This window comes from Herpailurus yagouaroundi, unplaced genomic scaffold (genome assembly GCF_014898765.1).
Source record: "Herpailurus yagouaroundi ecotype Mexico unplaced genomic scaffold, PumYag 100, whole genome shotgun sequence".
NCBI classification, from domain to species: domain Eukaryota; kingdom Metazoa; phylum Chordata; class Mammalia; order Carnivora; family Felidae; genus Herpailurus; species Herpailurus yagouaroundi.
Window position 1 is genome coordinate 14,661,603 of NW_024412391.1, and position 13,457 is coordinate 14,675,059.

The 13,457-nt window shown below is 53.2% G+C and overlaps 1 protein-coding gene across 1 annotated transcript in view; it reads left to right on the forward strand.

Annotated features, from left to right (window-relative positions):
• Positions 1 to 9,707, forward strand: part of PLXNA4 (plexin A4) — a 440,680-nt gene extending 430,973 nt beyond the window's left edge. Inside the window, exons 31-32 of the mRNA XM_040471931.1 lie at positions 412 to 562; positions 2,577 to 9,707. Of these exons, the coding sequence (XP_040327865.1) occupies positions 412 to 562; positions 2,577 to 2,672 (247 nt within the window). The 3' untranslated portion in view covers positions 2,673 to 9,707. The remainder of the gene's footprint in view (positions 1 to 411; positions 563 to 2,576) is intronic.
• Positions 9,708 to 13,457: the final 3,750 nt, after the last annotated feature.

The window sequence follows — 13,457 nt, forward strand, 5'->3', positions numbered from 1 at the left end:
GGGGGGGGGGGGCCCCCCCGGGGGGGGGGGGGGGGGGGGGGGGGGGCCCCCGCCAGCCCTTGCGTCTGTGGGAGGAGGTGTCAGAAGGACACCAGAGACACACTGGACCACACTTTGGTGGCCAGGAGCAAGGCCCATGCAGGAAACGGCTCCTCCGTAGTCCTGCTTCCACCCCAGTTCACCCTCTGCCCAGGTCTGGGCCACATCCCTTCCCTCTGCGCCCCCAGCATCCAGAGCTGTAGAAGGGCTCTCCGGGGCCAGCCCCTGAAGCACACGCGGGAGAGAGCCCGCCAGGTCCCCAGGGGATCACGCACAGGCATCCACTGGCCCCAGTGCTAGGAGGATCCATCCGTCCTCGACTCTTGCATGCACGGCTCCAGCTCCTTTCTTCCGCACTCCCTTCCCTGGTAGGTATTACTCGGACATCGGGAAGATGCCGGCCATCAGCGACCAGGACATGAACGCATACCTGGCCGAGCAGTCCCGGATGCACATGAATGAGTTCAACGCCATGAGCGCACTCTCGGAGATCTTCTCCTACGTGGGCAAGTACAGCGAGGAGGTGAGCCCGCCCTGCCCGGCGCCTGCTGGGAAGGACAGGGAAGCTATGGAAAAATCCCCGCCTGTGGCAATCTCTATGCACAAGAGCACGGGAACCCCAGACCACGCTCTGTGTCTGCTGGGGAAGCCGTCTGTCGCCCTGGATTTGGGGGCTCTGTGCCACAGATGGGGATCGTAGGAATGCCCCATTCTGTAAATTCCGCATCAGTCCTGTTCTCAGATACTTAAAGTGTCTGTTTCTTTCCTTTTCTTTTTAAAATTCTTGTGTCTTCCCTGCTTGTCCCTCCTTTTATTTTTGCCTTTTCGCTCTCTGATCTAATCCTCTTTAAACAAGCAGTTTCCCACTCCTGTGGCTGAATGGTATGGTATGGTGGGATAGGACAGGACGGGACAGGATCAGAACAGAACAGATACAGAGCAGAGTGGAATGGCATCTATTTTACTTGCTGTGTTCCCCAGGTGGAAAACCTCACCTGGGGTCATTGCCACTGCAGACACGGCCTTCTTCCTGGCCAGTACAGAGGTGCTTCCAGATTTCTTAGTCATGCAGGCTTGGCCCAAGTGGGTTCAGAATCCAGGCTCCCTCTGTCTGAGCAGCGGCATGACCACCTTCTCCTTGAGCAGAAGGTAGTAACAGGAGCTAAAGCCAGTGCCCCCCTTCTCTGCCTCCTCTCTATCTCGTCACTGAGAGAGGGTCTAGGAACCCCAGGCTAAGGAGGGAGCCCCAGCAGGCCACGGGCAGCATAGTGCTGTGAACGCCAAGTGCAGGGGAAGCCAGCCGTGAGTCCCTCAGGGGAGGGACCGAGACTGCAGGCCATTGCTGGTCTGGGGCAAAGTTTTCACCTGTCCGTGGCCACGTGAGAGAAGTAAGGACGATGCGGAGTGTGTTAGCGTGGGAGTGTAACGGCCTCATCTTGGAAGGACTGCCCTTTAGTCTACAAGGACACTCATCTGCTCGTGGTATGAAAATGTCCCATCCTCGTGAAATGCTGGTGCCAGTAACTGGCAGTTCTTGGCCAGCTAAGAAGTTGGCAATTCCATCTTGGTCTCCCCCATTAAAACTGCATTAAGTGGGCCAAGAAATCCAAGGCTCTAGGAGCCTCCCTTCGAGCCTTCACCCTCCTCCGCCTCCCTGCCCCTCAGCCCCAGCACCGGCACAAGCATGCCTGTTTGTCTCACGCACCCCTTGTGGAGCAGACTTTGTGGGAAGGGCACACGCGTGTGTTCTGTGACTCTGTCCTCTGCACTGGAGCAGCCCACGCGGGGACCAATAGTTCCCCCATTTTACAGATGAGGCAGTGAGGGTTCAGAGAGGTGACATGTTTTGCCCCAGATCACCTCGCTAGAAACTGGTTATTCAATCCTGTATCTCCTGAGCCTGAGTCATATTCTAACACATTTTCCATCGTGTTCCACAGTTGCTCACCATCACTGTCCTCACCAACCATCTGATCTCAGAAAAGGCTTTGGCAGACTTTGTCATGAGGCGCTGATGACCAGGAAAGCTCGAGATAGGGCTCTTTGAAGGATATTTGTTTGATAATGCACAGTAAAGCCAAACGACTTTCTAAATATGGGACGTGGGGCTTCGTGATGCTGATAAGGAAGATATTCCTTTTTTTGGATGAAGGGTGGGATTTCTTAATATCTGTGAGGTCCCATTCCCCAGAGACACAGGGCACCGGACTTTACAGGGGTCACTTGTTAACCTGCAGGTCACTGGCGCATCTTTGCACAGGTGTCTTCGGCCCACTGCCAGCCGTCTTCCGTGGACAGTGAAGTGCACACATTTATTCAGACATGCTGATGTAGGTGCTGACACCCTGAGCTCACTGACACAGGGCTACCCACACACTGCACCCCGCGCCCGCGTTAGCCAGGCTGCCTGCTGACCCAGCAACGTTCCGTGTGCATCTGCACTTACACATGGCTTCCCAAGCCTGACCGCACCCGCCCTAAGAACGCGAACGTGAACGCACAGACTCGTAACCCCCCTGTTCTTGCCCCTTCAACAGATCCTCGGACCTCTGGACCATGACGACCAGTGTGGGAAGCAGAAACTGGCCTACAAACTAGAACAAGTCATAACCCTCATGAGCTTAGACAGCTGAGAACCGTCCTTCCAGGGCCCCTGGGGGGAGGGACACACCAAGCCGTGCCTCAGTCTAGATTATCATCTTTACCAAGTGCAAGTTCCGACTGGCGTCAGCAGCATCCCCTGAGCAGCGCTGTCTCTCTCTCCGCCTCTTTGCGTCTCTCCCTTCTCCCTGCATCCCTTCTCTCAGTTGCTCTGCCAACACGACCGAACCACACCGCCACCCCTCAGTTAGTCCAGGATGGCCAGGCTCAGGCGAGGGGCCCAGCCAGAAGATACCAGAGGGGCTCTCTTTACCGGGTGAGCCCAGGCGTCAGCAGCGGGGCCTGAAAGATGGCCGAGGAGCCGCGGAGAGAGGACGTTCCTGTGTTGCTGCTCCCCCCCCCTCGCACGCTGGGCCGGACCTTGGTCTAGGGAAGAGGCAATGAGCTCAGTATTATCTTCACTGGGAAGACATCACCTGGCTCTCTCCCTTCTCACATTTCCACCTCCAGGGGGTCCTCTGTGTGTGGCTCTGTTGTAACTGTGAGAAAGGCCACAGCTCCTGCATGGCCAGAGTGGGGGCAGGGGTGAGGAGCTGGGAGGTGCTTTTCAAGCTGCCTCTCACTTGTGTTGGTGTCCCGAGGCTTCCTGTCCCCTTCCGGTCTTCTTGGAGCCCTTCCCAGTGCTCCTAGGGACCTGCCTGTCCCATCTCCTCCCCTGTCTGTGGAAAGCCAGACAGGAGAAACAGCAGTTACCTTCCACGATGGAGAGCCTCCAGACCTTCTGGTCTGGCTCAAAGGGGCAGAAACATAACATGGAGGGGGAGAAAGGGAAAGAGAGTTGCATCCACCCTGGAAGCAGAATTTGTTGTTTTTCATTCACCACCCAGCCCCCCCAAGTGCAAGTGAAGCACGCCCGTGGTCATGGGTCTAATCGATTGCCAGATCTTCGATGCTGTCCAGAGAAAGCACCTGCATCCTCCTTGGTTGGCGCTCATCAAGGGTCAATGTAAAATGCAGAGTACATCCAGGAGATTCTACCTCCAGCCGCCTTTATGGCTCCATCCTCACCACCCTTCCTGAGAACTCTAGAGAATGCTGGGGCAGAGAGCCGAGCCCCCGCCCCCCTGCAGAGCCTGGTGCCATTGCTATGCAGATGACTTTGTCATTCCACTGTCCAGACCTCCTTGGCAATGACTCCTTCAACATCCTCTGTCTCCTCAGTCACTGCCCTTCCTCACCTCCTCCCCAGTCATTATGGAAAGAATCACACTCAAGCACAGCCTCATGGAGACAAACCAAAATGCCAGCCAAACTCAGCCCCCAGCTTGCCATGTCCGGGACGGACCGAGAACTCTAGCTGAAGGACGTGGCCAGCAGCGACAGAAGAGATATACAATGGACCTCAGCCCTGGCGTCTGTTTCTCCATCTGTCCCTCCATCTCTGGATGGATCATTTCAGCTTGTCAGGCAAATGTGTGCTGAGACATGGGTGAGCAGGGGCTGTGGTAAGAAACGGTCCAAAAGAGGGGTCACGGAAACCTTAATCCTGAAGGGACCTTAGATGCCATCTGACCCAGTTTCCCACCATAAACAAGATTCTCTCCTGGCAGCCTTGGTGGCTAGTTGTACACCACTCTGAGAGATGAGAAGCATCATCTAAGGTGTGGTTATGGGTGAGGGTTCCAGTCTTGCCTTCACTCCCCGAGCATCAGACGTTATTCCCTGCAATCCACTCAAAATGAGCCCCCATTGGAAAGAGGAAGGAACCGCTCCATTTCCAGCAAAGTCTATGGAGCACCCTGTACTTTTAAGAACGCTAGCCCCTTTGGGTCTGAATATGTGTGCATGTGTGAGTGTGTGTGTGTGTGTGTGTGTGCACGCGTGGGTGTGTCTGCCCCAGAAGTAGGCAGAGAGCTCAGAAGGATTCCTTGTCCTATGTAGGGGACTGTGAAGTGTTTCCCTTCTCCACCCTTGCTCATTCATCGCAGCTTCAGGACATTTCAACGCTAGCTTTCCATGCTGAGCACGGGTGGATGGAAGGAGAGCCACCTGTCTGTAGGAAACCAGGGTGGTCACTGGCCGAAAGCGGCCTGGACCTGACTAGAGGCTGGGTGGAGGTGACCCACAGCAGGGCATTATGTGGCGTCAAGGAGGACAAATGGGGACAAAACACAAGTAGCCTAACGACAGGAAGGGGAGGATGGGGATGAGACACACGCCAAGGGGGAAAAATAACCAAAGGTTTGGCAGATAAAGTGCCAGGTGAGGAGCGTGGGATTTCTACCCTTGACCATTTTATTTCCTCCCAAGAAGCCACGGGCCCTGGCCGGAAAGCAAGCACGTGGGAGGCAGGCGGAGGAGGCTCCACGGCCACTGAGATGTATTTGCACACATGAGGGGTTGGGGAGGTGAGAGACACAAACCTATTTAACAGATTTGCTGAATGCAAGCGAGTGTATGTGTGAGCGCATGTATGAGTGAGTGTGTTTGATTTATTTTTTAAGTTTTGCACAGTTAGAAAAAAATGAACAGGCAGACAAGAAGACTGTTATCATGGTTCTGCTGAAGCTTTTATTTTTTACCGGATTATTATTATTGTTGTTATCGTTCCTTTGTCGGTACAGAACTTCCCCCCCTGACCCCCGCCATGTTTTGTCACAAGAGAAACTTCAAAACCCTCAGAGAAACCTCAATGTCAGGAAGAAAGAGGAGAGGACAGACAGTCTCCTGGCTCTCCTCCTTTCTCCCAGAAGAGGGTTTGAGGACAGATTTTACCCTAATTGTTGGCGGGGGGCAGGTGTGGGTCGCTGCTGGTGTTTTGTTTGCCGAAGCCTCTGCAGCCTGCTCGGGCTGGAGAGAGAGGATAGACTCACCCAGAGCTGCAACCTGTCTTGCCCACAAAAATTCTCTTTCCTTTCGCTGTTTGTTTTCCATTTCTTCCGTTTGGATTCATGGTGCATGTGTGATACGTTTCAAAGTACAGACGAGGCAGCATTGTCAAAAAGCTGTCCTTGCCTCCCCCATGTTCTTTCCAGAACTCCCCTTGGGATCCCCGATCTCCTCCGGGCAGGCCAGAGACCCCGAGAGCTGCCCGGGGGGACATGTGGGCCAGCACACCGCAGAGAAGGGAGCTGGGCAGACTGGTCCGGTGGAAGGGAGCCCCCCCGAGGCCCCCCCCCCCCCCCCCCCGTGACAGTGAATTTCCAGGGTCATAACTCTGTTTAAGGTGGAATCTTTATCTAACTCCTTGAGTCCCAGGCAGAGAGGAAGGGAGACAAGGCCCATCTCCTCTCACCTCTCCCTTCAACCACCTCCTGCACCCTCCACCCCTGAGATGGTGCTGGGAGATCCCACAGTCAGAATAACTGACATGGGTTAGGTGGGGATTTTGAATGTAGAAGGGAGATGGGCTGAAGGCTGGTAGTGGTAGGAGGTGGGGAGCTTGGTGGGGTCCCGAACTGAAAAGGATGGATGGATAGAAGCTGAGAAAGACAGCTGCAGGCAGGTCACTCCTCTCGCGGGGCATGAGTCTCCCCACGTGTGGGCTTTGCCATCCTTTGTCCTTCCACGGAAGGAGAGACCCCCACATCTCTCGGTAACTGCAGGCGGTACCACTCAGTGAAGTTGGCTATGGTGTCAGTTAATTCCTCAGGAAAATATTTTTTTCTTGCCTTCTTTCAATGTGGTCTGAATTTGGGGACCGAGGACAACCTGAGTGTTCACAGGCCAAAGTAGGCTCACACCCCCAGGGCGCCCTAGACCCTCCCTCTCGGGAGCCGGTGGGCTGGCGGGTCAGGCCCCGGATGCTTGAGCAGGGCTACGGTCGAGAGAGAAGTCATTTTCAGTAACCCCAAAGTGAAGCAGACTGTCCAGGACTGTGCCAGGCAGAAGCGGGAGTCGCCGACAGGTAAGGTCGTTGACCTGGTCCGCTCGGGCCCCCGTCTCACCCCGCCCCCTGCCAGCCTTGGGCTAATGTCGAGGTACTGTCCCAGCACCCCACTTCCCCCTGCCCGAGGTCCTTGTGCTCATGTCCCTCTTGCATGTCTGGCTTCTGAGGGTGTCCCTCCCCTGCAGAGGGGAGTGTGTCCCCTCATCCCCCTCACCTGCAGTCTCTGCCCCAAGGCCATGCATCCACTCTTACCCGGAGCCTCCGACCTCACAGCCCAGCACCCCTTCCCCCGCACCACCCTGGGGAGGCCCTAGGCCCCTCACACCCTTTTGACAATGCCTCCATGAGTAGTTGAGGGTCAGGCCCTGGGGACCCCCAGCAGAGGAGCCACAAGCAATGATTTCCCAAGCACCCTCCAGTCCAAGAGGCAAGTCCTGCTGATGTTTCCAGAGCCCTTAACAACCTATTAAGATGGGGCTCGCTTTGACCTAATAGGCAAAACCCTATTTTCCATCTGTCTCCGTTCTTAGGAATAAGGGGACACTGCCTTTGGCTTCATAGGATGTAAAGTCAAATACTTAACCTAGTGAAGGTTAAGCTTATTCATCAAGAACAAACTTTCCCACCTCTCACAGAGCAAGGAGGAAGGGGAAGAGGCAGGGAGGCCCAGAGACACCCCTTCAGGGATGTCCCAACAGGCAGTCCCAGAGAGAGTCTGAAGGGCCTCCGAAAGGCATTCCTGGGAAGGACTAACCCCCAGGCACCAAGAGTCCCCAAGAGAAGACCCTACCCTGGGCGGATCCTGGCTCCTTCGTGGCCTTTCTCCTTGCTCCTAGTTCACATCAAGGCCCTCCCGTCAGCCCCCCATGCCTCCAGTCAGCTCCCAGGACAGGTGACAGAGGGCCCTTGACCCCTCAGCCCCTCCTTGTTTCTTTATTCTGTATGTGGGCTGTTTGTTTGGGGTTTGAGGTTGGTAATTTTTTGTCTGTATATGTTTGAGATTAAGGAGGGAGCCCAGGTGTGGGTGAAAAGTCCAAATTGCTGGAAGGAAGAAACAAGACTCTTCACCTGTGACTTGCAGGGATGAAGAGAGCCACAGGGCTGGGGGGGGGGAGGGGCTCCCCGTTGTTAGAAAATGGATCCAAATAGTTCCCAGATGTGGACGCGCCAGTCCTGGGGAAGCTGATACTCTTGGTGCTTCCCCTGCACCTCTGATAGCTGGGGCCTGCAATGCTACCCCTCCTCCACCTGCCTCCTGCCACCTCACCCCTACAGGGGTGGCAAACGAGAGCCTTTACGGAGCAGGAAGCTGAGGTACGGCCACAGGTGACATTGGAGAGGCAGCTCCAGAGGCTGGGACACCATGAGCCTCTGAGAGTAGGGGGCCCTCCGCTGGAAAACTTATAAAGACCATTCCTCCCATTCAGAAAGGAGTCTCTGTAGGAAAAATTTCAGACTTTCAAAAGCGACCTTTTTTTTAACTACAAATCTTTGCTCCCCGATAAAAATTGTGGGGTTTGTGTTTAGTAGGGGGGAGTATCCAACTTTATAAAATAGGATTTTTTTGGTTGTAGAAGTAATCATACTCATTAGAGTCTCAAATTCCTTGAGTAGACTGGTGACAACCCCCAAAGCAAAGCTAAATGAAACAAAAGCCCTAATAAATGAAAAGAGGTGTCTGTCTGTATTGGCAGAGATAGTGAGGTGGGTGGGGGGCTCTGTGCCCTCAGCTGGGTGCACCCCACCTTCCCTTCTCCTCACCCCCTTTCGCTTTGTCCAGTCTTGGCTCTCTGGGCTGCCCCTGGTGTGGCTGAGTCCCGTGCGGTTACCATCAGCTTCCCTCAAACCCTAGGGACACCCTGTTAAGGATCGGTCATGGAGGGATGAAGTCCCCTCCCCTGAGAATGCAAATGCCCATGGCAAATAGGCACGGGCTATGAAGCTCATCTTCCGCCATTTTTTTTTAAATCTGGAATTAGAACATCTTTTGTTAGTATCTTTGATCTTATGACTCAAGCACATTTTGGAAGGGCTCCCTTCCAAGAGTGGAATTCAAAACAGAGGATATGGCTTAAAGAGCAACACAAAGGACGCTTAATAAAGTGAGACCGTGTACCAAACAGGACTGCTGGATGCAAGTCAGGCCCACGACCAAGATGGGATACGTGTCTCGTGTGTTCTCCTTCCTTCTCCCTTCCCTGATGTTCTCCCCAGCTGTTGGCTCGTTCAACCTTCCGTTCTTTAAAAAGAAAAGCTAGTTTACCTCAAAGAATCTTGTTTCCATTTGGAAACCAATGACTTTGTGTTCTAGAGTAGATGACCCTCCCCTCCATCACTCCTTGCCTGGGTCTGGTGTGCTTGAGGCCTGAGGTCCTTGCTTAGTCGTGTGATGGCGATGTTGACCAAGAACAAGAGCCCCAGGCCCTGAGATAGACAGGAAGGGTTGGGTGCAGCTGGCCTCCTCCCCACCTTAGCTGGTAAGGACCAGCCTATCTCTGCCAGCAGGGTCCTGCCAAGTCACCATTGTAACCAGCAACTCCAGGGTACCACCAACAGAGAACGGCTCCATGAGCCGAGGTGCAGGGGAAGCGGAGTCTGGCCTGGTCACACAACCCAGAGTCAAGTCAAATACTAGCGGGAAGAGGAGAACAGGAAAGAATGAATGGGTGGTTTGAGGAACAGGCAGAGGCCTTTGAGTCTCAGAGAGAGGCTGCTGAAGGAGGTAGGGCGGGTCATTCCTGCTCCAGTCGCCCCCTTCCAGCCCCGCCCCACCTCTGTTTCCATAAAGCTCCCACCTTGAACACTGACCCTTTGTTAGAACAAAGCAAAACATATCTTTAGACAACAGTGTTACAATGAGCCTCAAAGATAGGTGGATGAAATCTTTTGGAGGAAGAGGGTCTTCTGGTTTTGATTTAAAAAAAAAAAAAAAGAGTATCCTAGCAAGATTAAAAAAAAAAAAGATTTAAAAAGTAAAGTTTTTAAAAAGGAAACCTATGCTATTTAAATTGGAGCCCAGTTGTAACTTGGTAAAGGCAAGCTTCTGTACCTTTGTTATAATTAATTGTATACCTGTGTATGTAAATATAAGGCATTCCTATTTTGCAGTTCAGAACAAAAAAAAAAAAAACCTATTTGTAATATAGAATAAAGTTTATTAAAAAATAATAAAAATGCAGTTTGGGATTTGGGTCTTTCTTCATGTGTCTGGCTGGAAGGGGGGAGAGGCAAAAGCTGGCCATAAATAGGCCTCCGTGGTGCACAGATATGGAAGCGTCCCTCTCCAGCTCCATGATGTCTAAACTCAACCACCAGCGGTCAATTCTTCCACTTAAGGCTCTGGCTTCGGTTACAAAGCAGCTGTCTCTGGAGGTGATAGTCCTCCCAGCAAGGGAGAGCAAGCATACTTCCGGCCAGTGCTGTCCGCACACATCACTTCCGCACGAAGCCGGATCAGCCTCTGAATCCTTCCCAACACAGCCCTCCAGGCACACACGACTGACCCGCTAGATAGAGTTGGTGCCCGAGAGAACACGAGTTGCCATCCCCGCTTTAAGTCTTCTTAAGCCAACTACACGTACGGCATACGTGATTGTATCAGTCTCTCTGTCCCCGAGCGTTCTGATAGAGGGTAGAAATCCTGACCCCAGTTGTGCCCCTAGTGTAGAAGTAGGACGGGGGAGAAAGAGACTAGGAGGCGTGGCGGCGGGGGCAGGGGGCAGGGAAGAGGCGGCCGTCTGCCCCCCACCCACGTCCCTCCGTGGTCCAGGCTGGCGTCCAGGCGGCAGCGCCAGGGGGAAAGGGGAGCGCAAGCAGACGGGGCGGTGTGGGCCCGGCGACTCTGTGCCCTCTGCTGCGTGTTCAACTGGCCGCCCTCGGGCAGATGCTTTTGCCTCTCTGAGCCTCCCCCGGGTCAGCAGACAGAGAAGGCTGAGCTCCACGTCTCCACCACTCTTGCCATTCAAGGTGAAAACCAGAGAAGAGAGCAGGAAGAGGATGAGGAAGGGAAGGAAACGTACAAGGGGGCAGAGTGAGGAGGAGAGGTGGGAGAAGTAAGCCAGACCCTAAGCACTCAACAGCAAATCCTGCCCTCCCCCGTCTCCCTGCTGCCCCTGCGCCACCCCCCCCCCCCGGCGCCCCCCGGCTCCTCCAGCCTTCAAAGGAGAGCCCCCCCGAGTGTGAGGGCGGGAAGTTCACCAACATGGGACCTCTGACTTGGTGCCAAGTCCGCAAGTCCTGGCTTGCCTCACAGAACTCTCCCACCTTCCAGAAGAGACCCCCTCCTGACGTAAGAGGGAGCTGCTAAGGGGCCAGCACAGCTCCACAGTGAGACCAAAACACTATCACCTCTGGGAGACACCTCCTGTGGCCGGCGACCAATGACGGGCACCTTCAACCTGGGGGCCATGAGGGAACAGATGACAGCTAGGAGGGAGAGCGGGAATTAGTGACCCCAAGACCAGCCCAGACTGCACGGATTGAGATCGGAGTGGTGGTTTTTGTCTCTTTCGGTAGTTCCAACTGACGAGGAAAGTGCATTTCTCCCTTTTCCTACATCATGAGGCAGGCTGTGGCAGGGACGATGGTTTAGTGTGAAAGTTCCAATCAGATTCCACACACGATCAAGTTCCTGCCACGTCCACAGACTCCTTTACCTGTATGACCTCATACTTTATCACAAGCAACCACCATGACCTTGAGCAGACCTTGAGCTTCTCCGTGATTTGGTCTCCTTATCCATGACCTGAAGACACTTCTAGCTGTTCTATGAAACCCAGGAGACGGGGCGGGGGGGAAGGCCGATTTAGATAACAAAAGTGAAAAAAAGACCCTGAGCGCCACGAAGGGTCACACGTGCGTGCATGCGGTATTGTTATTAGTCATAAAAATGATACTGTACAGACAAAAGAGTGGATCCAGCCTGGGGCCTCAATAACAAATTGAGAATAGATGCCGTATTCCTCGGCTCAGGCTGCCGTAACAGAACACCAGACTGGGGGGCTTAAACCACAGGCATTTATTTTCTCACAGTTCCGAAGGCTGGAAGTCCAAGATTAACGTGCCGGGATTGGTTTCGAGGGAGACCTCTCTCTCAGGCTTGCACAGAACTACCCTCTGTGTCCTCACATAGCCTTTCGTCATGTGTGCATGGAGACAGGCCTCGACTGTCTCTTTTCATCAGGTTAGGGCCCCACTCTGTGGTGTCCCTTAACCTTAATTACCTCCCTAGAGGCCCTACCCCAAAATTCAGTCACATTGAGGATTAGGGCTGAATTGGGGGGAGGGGGGGCACAATTCATTCTGTAACAGTGCCTTATTGATTCATTGCCAAAAAGTAAGTATCTAACATCTTATGAAAAAGGACATGTATGTACTTTGATTGTTAGACTGTAAGACTGTTGAAGGCAGAGACCATATCAGCCGAATGTATGTTACCCAAGCTTAGCAAGCATCCAGCACAGAGCAAGTGTTCAGTAAATCACGAATGGGTGGCGGGAGGAACGCGGGCAGTGGGACTGGCAGAAAGCAGTCGGCCACAAAGCTGGTCACTTGGTCGTCTCCCCACCCGACTACTATGCCGCTATTACTTTCCACATCAGGCCACATCCTCTCCCATGAATATTTTCTCTCTAGGAGACGAATTCCTTGCCTTGCAGCCAGCGGCTTATCTTTTGCAGGTGTAGAGAGCCGGGCGCTGTGGTCAAGCACTCTCCCGGGATTGGTAGGGCTGCTGTTGGCCCGAGCAGAATAAGTGGAGGCAGGGGCAGGTCACTTGCACACCGATCACTTTCTCCAAACCTGTCCTGCTTTCCTTATAACAAAACTCATACCCTGAACACTGCCCCCAAGCCTGCAGGGCTACAGGGAGTATGTGCTAAAGGTGAGGCAGGTGTACGAGGTTGGGCCGTGCATAGGGGATAGGACTGTGTCACTGTTCAGCAATAGCCACCTTCCCTCCCTGAGTGAGCATGACGGCTTCCCACCCCCTTCACGGCAGGCTGGCCAAGTCACTTGCTCTGGGCCATGGCACATGAGCACTCGTGATATGCTACCTGCGGTGCTCCATCAGCCTGGACCGTGAGGACGGTGACAACATAGAGCCGAGATACTCGATGACTGTGCTGGCCATGTAGCACGAGTGGAAAATACACCTTTGCTGTTTTAAGTCATTGAGGTGGGAAGGATATTTGTTACCACAGCATGACAGACGATCCTGACTGCCACAGGGTACCAGAAATTTAACCTGACCAGTAGGTAGCCCCTTAGTTAATAGCTGGTATATGAAATCTCACCATCCACCTATAGAGAATTATTCTTTTGACCTAAGTCTGGTTTTTTTTTTTTTTTTTTTTAAAAATTTTTGTTTTTTTTTTTTTTTTTTTTCAAGACATTGTTAGCTATTTATACTCAATGTGACTTACTGTGTGGAAATTCCTAATTTTCCTGAGCTGGATTTTTGGGCAGGCGGGAGAAGAAGGAGAAGACTCAGAAAATGAAAGAGCAAATCTATAGAGAACAGCAGAAAAGGTAGTGGAGGGGAGGGAGGCTATCGGGAGAGAGAAACGAGGAGGATTAAGACGATCCGGAAGGACAGCCTTCGGCCAGCTCTGTGCCAGAAACTGCCTGGTGCTCACCCAGCCGCCTGCAGTGGTGAAGGGTTTTCAGCCTCAGGTAGAGGTCACAGCACTCACAGCCCACACTGCCCTACGAAGCTGTATTTGCCATCTAGGGATGAATCCAACCAAGGTCGTTTTAAAGCATAACATATAGTTTTCTATATACGGTAAAACCTTGCACCGCAAGTAACTTGTTCTGCGAGTGTCCCGCAACAGAGCAAGCCTTTCTGATCAATTTTAACTTGATGAACAAGTGAAGTCTTGCCATAGGAGTAGTACATGACGTCAAACGTCACATGATCACAACTGAG